The sequence below is a fragment of the Symphalangus syndactylus genome, chromosome 9, assembly GCF_028878055.3.
Source record: "Symphalangus syndactylus isolate Jambi chromosome 9, NHGRI_mSymSyn1-v2.1_pri, whole genome shotgun sequence".
NCBI classification, from domain to species: Eukaryota; Metazoa; Chordata; class Mammalia; order Primates; family Hylobatidae; genus Symphalangus; species Symphalangus syndactylus.
Genome location: NC_072431.2, coordinates 41543818 through 41563153, shown reverse-complemented (window position 1 = coordinate 41563153; position 19336 = coordinate 41543818). Strand labels below are relative to the sequence as shown.

The following is a 19336-nucleotide window of genomic DNA, read 5'->3' as shown; positions in this document are numbered from 1 at the left end:
AAAACACACCAAACTGTAAAGAACATTGACACTATGAAGAGACTTCATCAACTAACAGGCAAAACAATCAGCTAGCATCATAACGACAGGATCAAATTCACACATAACAATATTAACCTTAAACGTAAAGGGGCTAAATGCCCCCAATTAAAAGATATGACTGGCAAATTGCATAAAGAGTCAAGACACATCAGTGTGCTGTACTCAGGAGACTCATCTCATGTGCAAAGACACAAATAGGCTCAAAATAAAGTGATGGAGGAATATTTACCAAGCAAATGGAAAACAAAACAAAACAAAAAGCAGGAGTTGCAATCCTAATCTCTGATAAAACAGACTTTAAACCAATAAAGATCAAAAGAGACAAAGAAGGCCATTACATAATGGTAAAGGGATCAATTCAACAAGAAGAGCTAACTATCCTAAATATATATGCACCCAATACAGGAGCACCCAGATTCACAAAGCAAGTTCATAGAGACCTACAGAGAGACTTAAGCTCCCACACAATAATAGTGGGAGACTTTAACACCCCACTGTCAATATTAGACAGATCAATGAGACAGAAAATTAACAAGGATATTCAGGACTTGAACTCAGCTCTGGACCAAGTGGACCTAATAGCCATCTGCAGAACTCTCCAGTCCCAATCAATAGAATATACATTCTTCTCAGCACCTCATCACACTTATTCTAAAATTGACCACATAATTGGAAGTAAAACACTCCTAAGCAAAAGCAAAAGAATGGAAATCGTAACAGTCTGTCATACCACAGTGCAATCAAACTAGAACTCGGGATTAAGAAACTCACTCAAAACCGCACAACTACGTGCAAACTGAACAACTTGCACCCGAATGACTACTGGTAAATAACGAAATGAAGGCAGAAATAAAGATGTTCTTTGAAACCAATGAGAACAAAGACACAACATACCAGAATCTCTGGGACACATTTAAAGCAGTGTGTAGAGGGAAACTTATAGCACTAAATACCCACAAGAGAAAGCAGGAAGGATCTAAAATTAACACCCTAACATCAAAGTTAAAAGAAGTAGAGAAGCAACAGCAAACAAATTCAAAAGCTAGCAGAAGACAAGAAATAACTACATCAGAGCAGAACTGAAGGAGATAGAGACACAAAAAAACCTTCAAAAAATCAATGAATCCAGGAGCTGTTTTTTTGAAAAGATCAACAAAATAGATAGACCACTAGCCAGACTAATAAAGAAGAAAAGAGAGAAGAATCAAATAGACACAATAAAAAATGATTGTGATGTGCTGCTGGATTTGGTTTGCCAGTATTTTCTTGAGGATTTTTGCATCAATGTTCATCAGAGATATTGGCCTGATCCCACAGAAATACAAACTACCATCAGAGAATACTATAAATACCTCTATGCAAATAAACTAGAAAATCTAGAAGAAATGGATAAATTCGTGGACACATACACCCTCCCAAGTCTAAACCAGGAAGAAGCTGAATCCCTGAATAAACCAATAACAAGTTCTGAAATTTAGGCAATAATTAATAGCCTACCAACCGAAAAAAGTCCAGGACCAGACAGATTCACAGCCGAATTCTACCAGAGGTACAAAGAGGAGCTGGTACCATTCCTTCTGAAACTATTCCAAACAATAGAAAAAGAGGGACTCCTCCTTAACTCATTTTATGAGGCCAGCATCATCCTGATACCAAAACCTGGCAGAAACACAACAAAAAAAGAAAATTTCAGGCCAATATCTCTGATGAACATTGATGCAAAAATCCTCAAGAAAATACTGGCAAACCAAATCCAGCAGCACATCAAAAAGCTTATCCACCAGGATCAAGTCAGCTTCATACCTGGGATGCAAGGCTGGTTCAACATATGCAAATCAATAAACATAATCCATCACATAAACAGAACCAATGACAAAAATTACATGATTATCTCAATAGTGCAGAAAAGGCCTTCAACAAAATTCAACATCCCTTCATGCTAAAAACTCTCAGTAAACTAGGTATTGATGGAACGTATCTCAAAATAGTAAGAGCTATTCATGACAAACCCACAGCCAATATCATACTGAATAAGCAAAAACTGGAAGCATTCCCTTTGAAAACCGACACAAGATAAGGATGCCCTCTCTCACCTCTCCTGTTCAACATAGTATTGGAAGTTCCGGCCAGGGCAATCAGGCAGGAGAAAGAAATGAAGGGCATTCAAATAGGAAGAGAAGAAGTCAAATTGTCTCTGTTTGCAGATGACATGATTATATATTTAGAAAACCCCATCACCTCAGCCCCAAATCTCCTTAAGCTGATAAGGAACCTCAGCAAAGTCTCAAGATACAAAATCAATGTGCAAAAATCACAAGCATTGCTGTACACCAATAACAGACAAATAGAGAGCCAAATCATGAGTGAACTCCCATTCACAATTACTACGAAGAGAATAAAATACCTAGGAATACAACTTACAAGGGATGTGAAGGACCTCTTCAAGGAGAACTACAAACCACTGCTCAATGAAATGAAAGAGGACACAAACAAATGGAAAAACATTCCATGCTCATGGATAGGTAGAATAAATATCATGAAAATGGCCATACTGCCCAAAGTAATTTATAGATTCAATGCTATCCCCATGGAGCTACCACAGACTTTCTTCACAGAATTGGAGAAAACTACTTTAAACTTCATATGGGACCAAAAAAGAGCCTGCATAGCCAAGACAATCCTGGTCAAGAAGAACAAAGATAGAGGCATCATGCTACCTGACTTCAAACTATACTATGAGGCTACAGTAACCAAAACATCATGGTACTGGTACCAAAACAGAGACATAGACCAATGGAACAGAACAGAGGCCTCAGAAATAACACCACACATCTACAACCATCTGATCTTTGACAAATCTGACACAAACAAGCAATGGATAAAATATTCCCTATTTAATAAATGGTGTTGGGAAAACTGGCTAGCCATATGTAGAAAACTGAAACTGGATCCCCCTTCCTTACAACTTTTACAAAAATCAACTCAAGATGGATCAAAGACTTAAATGTAAGACCTATGACCATAAAAATCCTAGAAGAAAACCTGGGCAATACCATTCAGGACATAGGCATGGGCAAGGACTTCATGTCTAAAACACCAAAAGCAATGGGAACAAAAGCCAAAATTGACAAATGGGATCTAATTAAACTAAAGAGCTTCTGCACAGCAAAATAAACTATCATCAGAGTGAACAGGGAACATACAAAATGAGAGAAAACTTTTGCAGTCTATCCATCTGACAGAGGGCTAATATCCAGAATCTACAAGGAACTTCAACAAATTTACAAGAAAAAACAAACAACCCCATCAAAAAGTGGGCAAAGGATATGAACAGACACTTCTCAAGAGAAGACATTTATGCAGCCAACAGACACATGAAAAAATGCTCATCATCGCTGGTCATTAGAGAAATGCAAATCAAAACCACAATGAGATACCATCTCATGCCAGTTAGAATGGAATCATTAAAAGTCAGGAACAATAGGTGCTGGAGAGGATGTGGAGAAATAGGAATGCTTTTACACTGTTGGTGGGAGTGTACATTAGTTCAACCATTGTGGAAGAAAGTATGGCGATTCCTTAAGGATCTAGAACTAGAAATACCATTTGACCCAGCAATCCCATTACTGGGTATATACCCAAAGGATTATAAATCATTCCACTATAAAGATGTATGCACATGTATGTTTACTGTGGCACTATTCCAATAGCAAAGACTTGGAACCAACCCTAATGTCCATCAATGATAAACTGGATAAAGAAAATGTGGCACATATATACCATAGAATACTATGTAGCCATAAAAAATGATGAGTTCATGTCCTTTGCAGGGACATGGATGAAGCTAGAAACCATCAATCTCAGCAAATTAACACAGGAACAGAAAACCAAACACCGCGTGTTCTCATTCATAAGTGGGAGCTGAACAATGAGAACACATGGACACAGGCAGGGGAACATCACACACTGGGCCTGTCGGCGGGTAGGGGGCTAGGGGAGGGATAACATTAGGAGCAATACCTAATGTAGGTGACGGGTTGATAGGTGCAGCAAACCACCATGGCACGTGTATACCTATGTAACAAAACTGCACGCTCTACACATGTACCCCAGAACTTAAAGTACAATAAAAAAAGAAGAAAAAAAAAGAAAAACATTTTTGTGGTATAAGTAAAGTCATGGGAGAAAATATTTGGAAATTATTTATTGGACAAAGGATTTATATCCAGAATATATAAAGAATTCTTACACCTCAACAATAAAAAGACTCAATTTAAAACATGAGCAAAAAATCTGAATATGGATTTCTGCAAAGGCGATATACAAATATTCAATAAGCACATGAAAAGATGCTTAATATCATTAGCCATTAGGGAAATGAAATAAAAATCCTAGTGAGATATCATTTCACGCTCACTTAGATGGCTATAATGAAAAACACACAAATGCTGGCATCGATATGGAGAAATCAGTACTCTCATACACCGGGAATGGAAAATGGTATAGCTGGTTTGGAAAACAACCTGGTAGTTCTTCAAAGCGTTAAACAAAAGATGCAGCAATTCCATTCCTAGGGGTTTACCCAAGAGAAATGGAAACATATGTCCATGCAAAAACTTGCAGGTGAATGATCAGAGAAGCATTATACATAATAACTAAAAATGGCTTAAAATTTAGGTTGTTTTACCTAAATGTTCAACTGATACATGGATAAATAAAATGTATTATATCCATAGAATGGAATTTTATTCAGTCATAAAAAGGAATAATGTACTGATGCTACAATATGGATACACTTTAAAATCTTTATGCTTAATGGAAAAAGCCAGTCACACGCAAAAAGCACACATGGTATGATCTCATTTATGTAAAATGTCCAGAATTTTACATTCAGGCAATCTGTAGAGACAGAAAGTAGATCAGTGGTTGCTGAGGACTAGGAAACAGGGAGGGAATGCTAGTGGGTATTGTGTTTCTTTTTGGGGTAGTGATGGTTGCAATAAAGCTTTAAAAAAAGGTGCTAGGCCTATTACAATTATAAGTTGGTATAAAGATTGATGCCATCACTACCTACACATACCCAATGTTGTCCTGGTTATTTCTGGTTTTCACTGATTACCATCTCCCAAGGCAAGACCCCTAAACATCTGCCTGCAGCAATGACACATTAGAAGCACTGCACACACGATTTGGTTCTTGTTTGCTGCTTTATATCATCTCATGCCTTCCAGTTCCTCTTCCCTTCTCCCAAACTTCAAAGTTATCAATTTTCTGCCCAATATGATGTGCAATAGTAGATTTCTAAAGTTGTTTTAAGAAAAAGTCACTTTTTTCACTTGGCTTAATGTATCTCTCAGTTGACATACTGTGGCTTCTCATAGTAATTTCTATTCATGGCCCTGCTATTGAAAAATAAAAAATGTTTAAAAAAAAAATTCTTTGGGTAGGTGCCAAATACAATTAAATATTCTATAAGTATATCGATGTAACCAAAAACAGTGACTTACAATGATTTCTATTCATGGCCCTGCTATTGAAAAGTCAAAACTGTTTTAAAAAACAGAATTCCTTGTATAGGGGCCAAAAAATTAAATACTTTATAAGTATATCAAAGTAACCCAAAACAGTAACTTACAGATGTAAATTAAGTCGGTAAGAATGAGATTCAAATCAAGTGTGCCATTTGCCTGAAATGTCTTTCTATATGTCCCTCATATGTCTGTATATTTTAATAAAAATTTTATTACTCAAACATTTTATAAAAGAAGATAAAACAATGAGGGAGTCTTCTGATCTAAAAATGCTTTTTGAGAATATATAATACATTTTCAGTTGTTTCTGATAATATAACTACAAAGTATATCAAAGGGTACAATTTCAATCGCTCTGTCCTGGGTGTGGTCTCTATGGCTCAATACAAGACCATTGTTTCTTCAGTCACTTTCAGGTGAAGCCTCAGTATTTTCCAGCTAGTTTCTCTCCATTTTAATTCAAGGGTAGTTAAGTGTCATTAGAGAAAAGGCTTGGGCCAACTAAGTCCTACTATGATGAACTTATCCTCACCTGGTGAACCAAGTCTTTATCTATTGCTTGATAGTTTAATTTTCATTAACCCCTCTGCCAACCATAAACATTTCAGGAAAACATTGGTAACCCCAAGAAACAGATGGGTTAGAGAGCAAAGGAGAAGCCTATTTTTAAAACAGGCAGATTTGAGGAATTTAGCTTCTTTTCCTCCCCTACCCCTGGTTATCATTGTCCTGTGCCCCTTATCAAACCCTCTTTAGAGTAAATGTATGCTTTTGATGCTCTATGGCCGTGGAAAGGTTTTCCTAATTCCAAAATGTCTATGATTTTCAGGACATTTCTGAGCATCTTTCTAAATTGGTCTTGTTTCCTCTATATTAGACTCTGTTTTAAAAAAATTTGTATCAATCATATTTTGGATTTGTGGTATTTAGTCCAAATTCCAAATATTCGAGCCCATTGTCAGACCATGTGTCTCATTTTTCTATTTTTTATTTTATTTTATTTTTTATTTTTTTGAGACAGAGTCTTGAGTCTCGCTCTGTTGCCCTGGCTGGAGTGTGGTGGCATGATCTTGGCTCACCACAACCTCTGCCTCCCAGGTTCAAGTGATTCTCCCGCCTCAGCTTCCCAAGTAGCTAGGCACACGTCACCACACCTGGCTAATTTTTGTATTTTTAGTAGAGACGGGGTTTCACCATGTTGGCCAGGCTGGTCTCGAACTCCTGACCTCTGGTGATCCACCCGCCTCGGCCTCCCAAAGTGCTGGGATTATAGGCGTGAGGCACTACACCTGGCCATGTGTCTCATTTTTCTAATGCTTATCATATGTGGGCCAGTATAAACTAAGCCAGGGTTATAAACCCAAAAGTGCAACACTAATAGAATAGTGATTCTGTTCTTGCTCATCTCACATAGTTAGTGGAATCATAAAGTAAGTATTGAAGATTTATATGGGATGGTGATCATTTTTAGTTAGTCTTGAGTTGCTAGATAAAAGAGTGAAAAAAGAAAATTGACATGGTTTGGCTCTGTGTCCTCATCCAAATCTCATGTTGAATTATGATCTTCAGTCTTGGAGGAGGGGCCTGGTGGGAGGTGATTTTCCCCCTTGCTGTTCTCGTGATAGCGAGTGAGTTCTCATGAGATCTGGTTGTTCAAAAGTGTGTAGTACCTCCTCCTTCACTCTCTCTCCTGCTCCACCATAGTAAAACCTGCTTGTTTCCCATTCGCCTCTGACATGATTGTAAGTTTCCTGAGGCTTCCCAGCCATGCTTTCTGTAAAGCTTGTGGAACCGTGACTCAATTAAAGCTCTTTTCTTCGTAAATTACCCAGGTTCAGGTAGTTCTTTTTAGCAGTGTGGGAACAAACTAATTCAGAAAATTATTTTCCGCCATTTAACTTTAAACTCAATGATAAAGGCAGAGCAGAGACACAAAAACTGTCTTGGTATTTATGTAAGTTATGTTAAGTACATAATTATACTTTCATGTATTGATAGACATGTACTTTGAAGAACTATGGCTTGATAATTATGTTATAATGAAGTACAAAAACAAGTGGAGAAAATTGGCAGATTTACAACTTACTTCCATAAGTTATTCCTAACATGACCCATGAAGCCATATAATTGAAGTACAGTAGTTGCTCAAGAACAAAGTTATTCTCCTTTTCATCTCGAATACTCAGAATATGTGATTTTGGATCTGTTGAATAAAAAATAATCAATAATTTTAACAATTATTTATCTAGAACACTTTGATAAGTTTAAAACATTTTAGTTCTCAGTTTAATATACTTCAAAATGTAAACAATATTGGACAATTAGAAAGATATGTAAAATAAAATTATCCCATTGTACTAAAATTAGTAGGTTAAGGAGTTTTCAAATGTTTTGATGTTAAATTTGGTCTTATGGTATAATAGAAAACTAGTAGCTGAGTAGAGAATTTAAAACATTGATTCACTTCACTTTCCCCTATTTAAAGGTAATTTTCAGTTGGTATAAATCCACCCATAGTAATGATATACCGTCAAAGATTACGCTATAATAATTAGCACCTCTTAGATGAACTGTAACAGGGATCCCTAACCCCTGGGCCACACACTGGTACTGTTAGGAATCAGGACTGTTAGGAACCGGGCCATATAGCAGGAGGTGAGCAGCAAGCAAGCAAGCATCACCGCTTGAGCTCTGTCTCCTGTTAGAGCACAGTGGCATTAGATTGACAGAGGAGCACAAACCCTCTTGTGAACTACACATGCGAGGGATATAGCTTGCATACCCCTTATGAGAATCTAACCAAGGCCTGATGATCTGAGGTGGAACAGTTCCATCCTGAAACCATCCACCCCTCCCTGTCGGTGCCAAAAAGGTTGGGGACTGCTAGGTTATACGACAGATCTTCCTTTTCCTTAGTTTTCAGTATGAGGATTAAAAAGGCTTAATATTTCCCAAAGGGTGTTCCTCACAAAATTAACAAGGAAGTTCCAGAAAAGATCTACATGGATTTTTAAAAAATTTTGCAAACATTGGTTTAAACAAAGTTAAACTAGTTTATTTATGCCAGTATTTCTCAAGGTACATGTTAATGTACATTTGTTAACGTCCAACAGGAAGCTATCGTGTCTAGTGTTTCTCAACCTTTTTCTTTTTTGTTGATTATTTTTTTCAACCTTATTCTAAGGATTTTTTGCAGAACATCTCTCAAGACTGATGTTATACAGAGCATGCTTTGGGAAATAATGGTTTGATATTTTCTATAGTAACTTTCACTAAGTTCATTGTTCCATTGGTTCCAAGAGTTCCATCATTTGGAAGTCACAAATCCTTGGTGGATCTCACAGGAATTATCTGAAGACTCTTGAGAGCTGAAAGTGTGAACTGTGCACTTCTTTAAGCTTAGCTGCTTCTTTGTGGTGTATCTAAGCTTTTGACTGCTCCAACTAACCTACTTCCACTTCCCCATAGCCTAGCTTGATTTAATGTCCAGTTCTCTGCTCTCTTGTGTGTCATTTCTTTCCCCCTTCCTTTTTTTTTTTTTTGGAGACAGGGTCACCTGTCATCCAGGCTGGAGTGCAGGTGGTGCAATCACAGCTCACTGCAGCTTCAACCTCTTGGGTTCAAAGATCCTCCCTCCTTAGCCTCCCAAGTAGCTAGAATTACAGGCATGTGCCACCATGCTTTTAATTTTTTGCAGAGAGAAAGTCTCACTATGTTGCTCAGGCTGGTCTTGAATTCTTGGCATCAAACAATCCTCCCACTTCAGCCTCCTGGAGAACTAGGATTACAGGCATGAGCCAATATGCCTAGCCCATTTCTTTTCCTTTTAAAGGAGAACCCGCCTTCCTTACAAACATAGACTAGTTCTTGAATGGATGAGTAAAGAAAGGAGTTATGCCTATACTTTCCATTTTAACTAACACAAATTTTAATACTTTGTCACTGATAATGGAGATATCAGGAGATGAATATTTTTGACATCTAGTTACTAGTGCTAATTAGAAATATTTGTAACACAGGAAATATTTTTTTAATTAGCAAAATACAATAAGTAATGACAGTATAATATACTTGATATGGTTTGGCTGTTTCCCCATCCAAATCTCATGTTGAATTGTAGCTCCCATAATCCCCACATGTCATGGGAGGGACCTGGTGGGAGGTAATTGAATCATGAGGGTGGGTTTTTCCCATGCTGTTCTCGTGATAGTAAGTCTTATGAGATCTGATGGTTTTACAAAGGGCAGTTTCCCTGCACATGCTCTCTTGCCTGCTGCCATGTAAACATGTCTTTGCTTCTCCTTTGCCTTCTGCCAGGATTGTGAGGCCTCCCCAGCCATGTGGAACTGTGAGGCCATTAAACCTCTTTTTTTTTTTTTTTTTTATTATACTTTAGGGTTTTAGGGTACATGTGCACAATGTGCAGGTTTGTTACATATGTATCCATGTGCCATGTTGATTTCCTGCACCCATTAACTCGTCATTTAGCATTAGGTGTATCTCCTAATGCTGTCCCTCCCCCCTCCCCCCACCCCACAACAGTCCCCAGAGCGTGATGTTCCCCTTCCTGTGTCCATGAGTTCTCATTGTTCAATTCCCACACCTCTTTTTCTTTATAAATTACCTAGTCTCGGGTATGTCCTTAGAGCAACGTGAGAATGGACTAATATAATACTTACTCAGTTTCTGGCATTTAGAATGAACCTCATCCTGTATTGTTGCCATGTGCCTATTCTTTGTTATTATGAAATTGTAGCAACAGTTCTGAAATGGTATCCATGGAGTATTTAGAACAGGAGATGGACATTTAACACTGTCGACTGGTTTGACCTCTTTTTCAGTCTCATCTAGAAAAAGAGTTAATGGTAAGAATTCTAATTTGTGATATAAATGTTAAATCCTGTTTGCAGTCATTAGGCTTGATTTGTAGGAAATATTCAGGAAGCCAAGAAGTAATAACCTAGTGAAGCCTGTCTCTGTTTATACTCAGATATAGCACACAAAAAGCCAGCTTTCTATAGCAAGGAAATTACTTGTCACAATTTTCTTACCCCTACTGTGGCGTGGAAGAATGTAAAAAATGAGATGCTATTAGGTTAAATGCAGTTTCTGTCTTCCTGCATTACCAAATGTCAAGTACAAGGGACCACCCCTAGAGATGCTGTACAAACTTATTCATTATTAAAAGTCACCTAACTATAACTCTGAGAATTCATTTTCAAGTTTCTGTCTACTGATACTATTAATTTTAAAGGAACATTTAAATGAAACATTGATGTTCTAAATAAGTTATTGCTTTAACCAAGTCAAATAAAAATAATATTTAAAATCTGACATCTACCCTATCTGATTATGATCTTTTTCCATTTTATGAAAAGGCCATACATTCACAAAGATACAAATATGAACATATTCTACTCAAATACATTAAACTGATTTAATATGTGGCAGAGATCACTCAGTATCTCTCCTGGATCACAGTATGTCCCTTTGTCCATGAAGCAGTGTCTTCTTTCTACCACAAACCCACAAATGTGACCTTGACAGTTGTGAAAACACTTTCCTCTGACTGGGCTAGAGATTGCACACCTGACTGAGGCTAAGTTCATGAGATTTTCTCTAAGGATTTATAAAGTGAAATTTAGAAATTGTCAACTCATCTCCAGTTATAGGTTCAGCTCTATCCGCGTTTTGGGGATCCTAAATTTCCCCTTGTCTTAAGCTAGCTTGAGGTGGTTGCTGTGAATCTTAAGACTCATAAAAGTCCTGTTAGTTGTGATATTATGAATCACAAAAGAATTCTCACAAATGTAAGCTTTCTACAACTATAAATATATGCAGAAAGAGGTAGAGTAACAATGGGACTTTAAAGTGTTAATCCCCATTGTCAGCTGACATAAAAATAAAACATGCCTAAAATAACCCATTAATAATAATATATTTAATATATAATTCTACTTGAATACAAATTTTCACAACAAATGTTGCTATAAAAAGACATGACTATAATTTCTTCACAATTTCAAAACCAGATTTTATAAAACCACTCCTCAGAAATTCTATCACTTATGAGACTGTTAATAATTTAAGAATTAAAAGATCTGAAATTCACATACTTCCTGAATAGTAGCAAATAGCACCTGGTTGATTGTCATTGCAATCAGCTGTTTTCCAGAATCCATCAGTGTCTAATATTACACAATCTTCAAGTTGCCCATTAGTTTCAGCCCAGCGACTAAAATGAAGACGTTTCCCATCTGACCAACCAAAGTTGAGTTCATCCTGTAAGGAGCAGAAATACATTTCAAGTGGCAATATCGATGTTATCCCTTTGTATTATTTTGACTCCCATGGTCAATCTAATGATTTTTATTTTTTTATATTTAATACACATTTACATACCATTTACTACATAACAAGCATTGTTCTAAATGCTTTATAAATATTTGGCTTACTTAATCCTTGTAACAACCAGATAGGAGAGGTACTATTACTATCTCCATTTTAAAGATGAGGAAACTAAAGGTATGCAACTTGTGCAAAGTCCCACAGAATACAAACCACAGTGCTGGGCCTCTCTGCCAGGCTGTCAATCCCCAGAGTCTATGTCCTAACCATTATGCTATGCTGCCTCACACATAATTGGATCCACTGGTTATCAGAAATCAGAAAGCTAAAATGGGGTAAGGATCACTATAGGTACTGATTAGATCAGAGACAACCTGGCGTAGTGGAAAGAATATGGGCTACGGAGCTAAACCTACATGGTTTTGAATCCTGATTCAGTCACTTACTAGCTTTCGTGTGCCACCTCTCCAAATTTCCATCCCCCGTCAAGTTAAGTGTGACACTTAACTTCGTGGGGCTGGAATTAATGGGATAACATGTGTAAAGCCCGCAACCCAGGGTCTAGCTGGCACACAGAGAGCTGGTGGTTCCCTTCTCAACTCCTCAGGCGCTGTGGCTCTCACAACGCTGTTTTCACACTTGTCATTGGGGAGAGAAGCTTCTTCATTCACTAGATTCTGTTGTGTGCTAGAGGTCTGTGAATGTCTGCCTTTACACCCTGCCAATGTCCTGACCACCCATCTAGGTACAGGAGATGGACTGTGGGGTACAGGCCTGTCTGAGCTTCCTCATGGTGCTGCCAGAGACCTTACACACATACACACTGGTGGGTCTGGTGCTGGCCTAACAGACCCACTGAGCTAAGCTTTCTTGAGTCCCAAGACAATCTACATCACTAATTTGTTTGAAATATTGAACGAAACCACACAGTCTCCTTAGTAAACCATAAACAGCAACACAGTCAAGCCTCAACACCACTCGTTGCTTCATTCTGAAATGTTCATGACCAGAGTTCCAGCTGTAATCCTAGCCCCTACCTAACCCAGTTAGGGCCTAAGCCACTGTGGCCTCCAGTGTGGCCCTTTGGCCGCGTGACTTTGCCTGCACTCATTCGGACTGCCCTGCATTTCTTCCCCTTTGCTGCACTCCCCACCTAACCCTGTCCCTGATCCTTTGGAATTTCCATTCCATCTAAATAAATCATCCCACACCTTTTATCTTTTTATTGAATACAAAATATTAGGACTACAAATATCTTTTCACTAAATTCTTGATCTTAATTGATCTTAATTTAACTCTGGCTTTTCCAGGGAATGCTCACACATTGTTGGTGGGATTATAAATTAGTTCAGCCCCTTTGGAAAGTAGTTTGGAGATTTCCCAAAGAACAAAAATAGAATTACCATTCAACTCAGCAATCCCATTACTGGGTATATACCCAGAGGAAAACAAATCGTTCTACCAAAATACACCTGCGCTCATATGTTTATTGTAGAACTGTTCACAACAGCAAAGACATGGAATCAATCTAGATGCCCATCAACAGTGGATTGGATCAAGAAAACGTAACACATATACACGATGGCATACTGTGCAGCCATAAAAAAGAACAAAATCATGTCCTTTGCAGCAACATGGATGTAGCTGGAGGACATTATCCTAAGTAAATTAATGCAGGAACAGAAAACCAAATACCACATATTCTCACTTACATAAGTGGGAGCTAAATATTGGGTACACATGGACATAAAGATGGGAATGATAGTGTCTGGGGACTCCAAAAGTGGGGAGGGATTGGAGCAAGGGTTGAAAAACTACCTATTGGGTACTTTGTTCACTATTGGGTGACAGGTTCAAGTGAAGCCCAAGCCTCAGCATCCCATAATGTTTGTTTTGTAACAAACCTGCACATGTACCCCCTGAATCTTAAATAAATAAATACATAAATCTGGCTTTTCCAAGGGAATAATCTCCTTTCAGCACCCACAGGGGAAAGCTATTTGATATTCTATTCTCAGATACCACAGGACTATGAGAAAGGAGTAGTGGATATTTTTATCTCCTTTTATTTCCTTTGAGGATTATTCCCCTCGTGTCACTGCAAACTCCCCATGACATTCACTGAGGACTTGGTCACCTTGCTCCTCCCTGACATTCACTAAGATGTCCCAATTCTTGCTGTCCTCCCAGTCCTACCATTAACTTGAGAGGCCTGTGTTCATGTTTCCAAGCCTTCTTGACTTCCTTTAATTCTATGTATTTTTATTTCTTCAAGCTGGGTACTTGAGTGACCCACTGCATGGCCACACTCTGCACTTTACATAACCCAGAGCTGCCTCTCCTCAGACACTGTAAAGGCCAAGAGCATTTCCTGCATGAATTTATAGAAAAATAACTGCTCTCCCTCTCTCCAGCTGCTTGCGTCCTCCCCGGCCCTCCACACAGTGTCTTCTACTGAAGTAAAGTCTTATATTGTTACTACTCTGTTTAAAATCTTTCAATATCTTCTCATTGCTTTCAATGTAAAGTATTTATTAACATCCTGTCATTTTCAAAGAATGAAGGCAGCTATTAGGATATATAGTTAAACAGCTGCACAGAGTATGTTAAAATTAAGAGTGAAAGGGAAAAGAGAACCATAGGTAAAGGTTGAAAATAGGATAAGAAGTAAGACCCAAATCATTAAGTGGGGAGGGGAGTTACAAAATAGTCTGACTCCAACTGTCTAAAAAATAAATAGGTACACATAGAAAAATAACTTGAAAGATCCATACCAAAATATTGAATCATGTTTATTTTTAGGTACTGGCATTACAGATGACTTTAATTTTGTTCTTTTAATTTACTGACAAGTCTTCTACATTGCAATATTGTTTTTGTCTCAAAAGATTTAGGGTGACTGAAACTAGGAAATGTAATCACTTATTGCTTCCTCACAACAGACACAACGATGCGTTTCACAGAATTTCCAACACTGAAGATAAAGCAAGTAAATGCAATGCTATGAAACAGTTGAGACTGTGAGGACTGGGTAAGCAGCTTCCCAATCTCCTGGCTTGATCTGGGTTAATTAAATTAATTAATTAATTAATTAATTTAGAGATGGAGTCTCACTCTGTTGCCCAGGCTGGAATGCAATGGTGTAATCTCAGCTCACTGCAATCTCCACCTTCCAGGTTCAAGTGATTCTCATGCCTCAGCCTTCTGAGTAGCTGGGATTACAGACGCCCACCACGATACCCAGCTAACTTTTGTATTTTTAGTGCAGACAGGGTTTCACCATGTTGGCCAGGCTGGTCTCAAACTCCTGACCTCAAGTGATCCACCTGCTTTGGCCTCCCAAAGTGCTGGGATTACAGGTGTGAGCCACCATGCCTGGCTGATCTGGGTTAACTTTAGAATACCCCGTGGCTCAGAGAGACTATTCTTTAAGCTATTCCTAAATGCTACTTTTAATTGAGCTTCTGATAACAATTCTTGTTTTTCCATCCATTCTTCAGTTCAATTCTGAGTCTTCAATCACATTTTTTCCATGAACTCCTAGACCCATCCTGGTATACTTTGGGATATACCATGGCTGAGAAAAGAGGTGGCCTATAATGCCAATAGGAATACCACAGCCTTATTTAAAAATCCCTTATTTAATTATAGCCAAAACTTCAGCTGTGTAACGATTCCAGTTTGTGCTACCTGTGCAGAGGTTAGTGATGGGAATTAGTAGGAGACTAGCATTCTTTGTTGGGCTCTGAAATGAATGAGAATGAAACATCTATCTAGGATCAGCACTCGAGATGGAGGAAAACACTATTCAACTTCCTTTTCAGAGTTGCTTAATTTTACTTTGCTGAATTTTTTCTTCTTAAACTAGAGACTGGGGTCTTGCTATGTAGTCCAGGCTGGATTTGAACTCCTGGGCTCAAGTGATCCTCTTGCCTCCAGAGTAACTGGGACTATAGGTGTGCACCACGGTGCCCAGCAGTGCTGCTGATGTTGAAAGGGATGGAAGCCGGGTGTGGTGGCTCACGCCTCTAATCCCAACACTTTGGGAAGCTGGGGTGGGCGGATCACTTGAGGTAAAGAGTTCAAGACCACCAGTCTTGCCAACATGGTGAAACCCCATCTCTATTAAAAATACAAAAATTAGCTGGGCGTGTTGGCGCATGCCTGTAATACCAGCTACTGAGGAGGCTGAAGCATGAGAATCACTTGAACCTGGGAGGTGGAGGTTGCAGTAAGCCGAGATTGCACCACTGCACTCCAGCCTGGGTGACAGAACAAGAACCTGTCTCAAAAAAAAAAAAAAAAGAAAAAAAAAAAAGAAAAAGAAAGAAAAAAAGAGAAAGGGATGGAAAGGACTCTTTAACACTATCCATAGTGCTTCCACACGCCCAACCACATCTCATTTTTAAATTCTTCCCTTATCTTTTCATTGGCTGAAGAGATATGGCAGCTCCAGATTCTAGCTCAGTCTTTGATTAGAATAAATAAAAAGAAGTGCTCAAATATATATATATATATCCACTAGAACCTTTTCCTCATTTAAACAACCAAGTACTAGATCTTTCAATAGTGGAAAGATAATTGCCTCTAAAAACCCCATATTGCTGCTAGGTACCATGGCTCATACTGGTAATCCCTGCACTTTGGGAGGCCGAGGTGGGCAGATTGCTTGAGTCTAGGCATTTGAGACCAGCTTGGGCAATATGGCAAAACCCCGTCTTTACAAAAGATACAAAAATTAGCCAGGTATGGTGGTGTGTATCTGCAGTCCCAGCTACTCAGGAGGCCGAGGTGGGAGGATCGCTTGAGCCCAGGAGGTCAAGGCTGCAGTGAAGTGTGATCACACCACTGTACTCCAGCCTGGGTGACAGTGTGAGCCCTTGTCTCAAAACAAAATAAAAAAAAACCCTGACATATTCCATGAAATTTACTGGAGTAAGATTTTCAGGTCTCCTGTTTGTTTTAGTCTGCTATGAGAGATGCTATGCACAATAAAAAATGTCGCTTTCCATCAACCAGTCCTGGCAGTGGGGACTGAACACTTACATCTTGACTGAAGAGTCCGATCCATAAGGAAGAGTTGTGAAGGAGCGCCTGCACGCTGAGGAATGCCTGCTGGTAAGGGTCCGTGATGCTTACCAGCTGCATGTTACTTTTCAGACACTCCCTTTGAGCACCGTGCCAAGTCAGAGTCTTTGGGATTATTTTGTACAGATTATTTAGATACTTTACAGTTTCTGAAGCATTCTGCAATGTCTGTCTGCCTTTAACTTCTGCAGGTAAAAAAACAACAACAACAACAATAAACCCTTCCCCATACTCTGCAAGTTATGGGACTTTTTTTTTCACATTTCTCCCCATACTAATCTACTTTAGATATTATTTGCCTATTTATTTTAGATTTTGGGTGAGAGAATTAGGTATGTCTTGCTGTATACCTTAAGTAAAATGTGTGAGCTGCAATGTTTGTTTTCTAAAATCGGAACAACATTCTGTTTCGTTTGTCTGATTTACGAAAGAGAATATCTGCAAATAAACGTAACCTGCATTATCATGCCGTGTTGGTGCTAAATATCTCTTTTGTTTAAACTGCTTCAACAAGGAAATAAATGTATTAAGTATCCTCTTACAAAGTTTTCACCTGGGAGAGCTAGCATGAAGAAATATAAGAAACCATCCACAAGAGGAGGTGTTTGAATTATTGCTTTATAGTACTTCGCTAATAAAGGAGTTAGTTAAAAACATGGAAAAAAATGGGTAAAGATTAATTTAGCAAAAAAAAAATTCTGCCAAAGCACATGAGATATCTACTTACAGTTCTCATTAAATGACAAAATTTTTTCTTGATCATTTGTTAAAAATACATTGTGATCAATGAAAAATAATGTAATACTTTTTTAAAAACATATTTTTCAAAATTTGGATGATTCCTACTTTTAAGTATGTATTCTACTTTTATTTGGATTATGGAAAGGCATAGACAGTGATCTGTTTATAATGTTTCAAACCCCCACTTGTTTATTTTTTAATGCTAAATTTAACAGTGAATACTATTAGTGGACTTAATACTCAATACTGCACTCAATTAAAAACATGAAGCTCTTTCTTCTCCTTTTCCCATAATAAAATGTAAAATCTGAAAAATGCCAGAGTAGAAAAAAGAACAAAATTCAATTACTATAATGGGATAACTACTATTAACAAATTCCATCTGATACAATTAATTTAATTAATTATGGCAATGATCTTTTAAAAAAATCACATTCCATCAAAAAGTGGGCAGAGGACATGAACAGACACTTCTCAAAAGAAGACATTTATGCAGCCAAAAAACACATGAAGAAATGCTCCTCATCACTGGCCATCAGAGAAATGCAAATCAAAACCACAGTGAGATACCATCTCACACCAGTTAGAATGGCCATCATTAAAAAATCAGGAAACAACAGGTGCTGGAGAGGATGTGGAGAAATAGGAACACTTTTACACTGTTGGTGGGACTGTAAACTAGTTCAACCATTGTGGAAGTCAGTGTGGCGATTCCTCAGGGATCTAGAACTAGAAATACCATTTGACCCAGCCATCCCATTACTGGGTATATACCCAAAGGACTATAAATCGTGCTGCTATAAAGACACATGCACACGTATGTTTACTGCGGCACTATTCACAATAGCAAAGAGTTGGAACCAACCCAAATGTCCAACAACGATAGACTGGATTAAGAAAATGTGGCACATATACACCATGGAATACTATGCAGCCATAAAAAATGATGAGTTCGTGTCCTTTGTAGGGACATGGATGAAACTGGAAAACATCATGCTCAGTAAACTATCGCAAGGACAAAAAACCAAACACTGCATGTTCTCACTCATAGGGGGGAATTGAACAATGAGAACTCATGGACACAGGAAGGGGAACATCACACTCCGGGGACTGTTGTGGGGTGGGGGGAGGGGGGAGGGACAGCATTAGGAGATACACCTAATGCTAAATGACGAGTTAATGGGTGCAGGAAATCAACATGGCACATGGATACATATGTAACAAACCTGCACATTGTGCACATGTACCCTAAAACCCTAAAGTATAATAATTAAAAAAAAAAAAAAAATCACATTCCATTTGATAAACTTTGACCCACTAAGCCAATATGGATTTAGCCATGCTGAAATTTTAAGCCGTAGGATTATAAATTAATATACATTTACTTATAGTATTAAAATTTTTTTTCAGCTTTTATTTTAGATACAGGGAGTACATGTGTAGGATTGTTACATGGTGTATTGGACCCAGGTGGTAAGCATAGTACCCAACAGGTAATTTTTCAACCCATGTTCCCCTCCCTCCCTATAGAAAGTGACTATATATATACATATATATGTAATAGCATAAACTACCACAGCTACCTA

At 38.1% G+C, this 19336-nt stretch overlaps 1 protein-coding gene across 3 annotated transcripts in view; it reads right to left on the bottom strand.

The window, feature by feature from the left end:
- Positions 1–19336, bottom strand: part of LOC129489445 (CD302 antigen) — a 149458-nt gene that overhangs the window by 67013 nt on the left and 63109 nt on the right. For all 3 annotated transcript variants that reach the window (XM_055292001.2, XM_055292000.2, XM_055292004.2), the window contains exons 25-28: positions 16968–17194; positions 11690–11855; positions 10253–10420; positions 7660–7776 (exon numbers count right to left, since the gene is read on the bottom strand). In XM_055292001.2, the coding sequence (XP_055147976.1) occupies positions 7660–7776; positions 10253–10420; positions 11690–11855; positions 16968–17194 (678 nt within the window). The remainder of the gene's footprint in view (positions 1–7659; positions 7777–10252; positions 10421–11689; positions 11856–16967; positions 17195–19336) is intronic.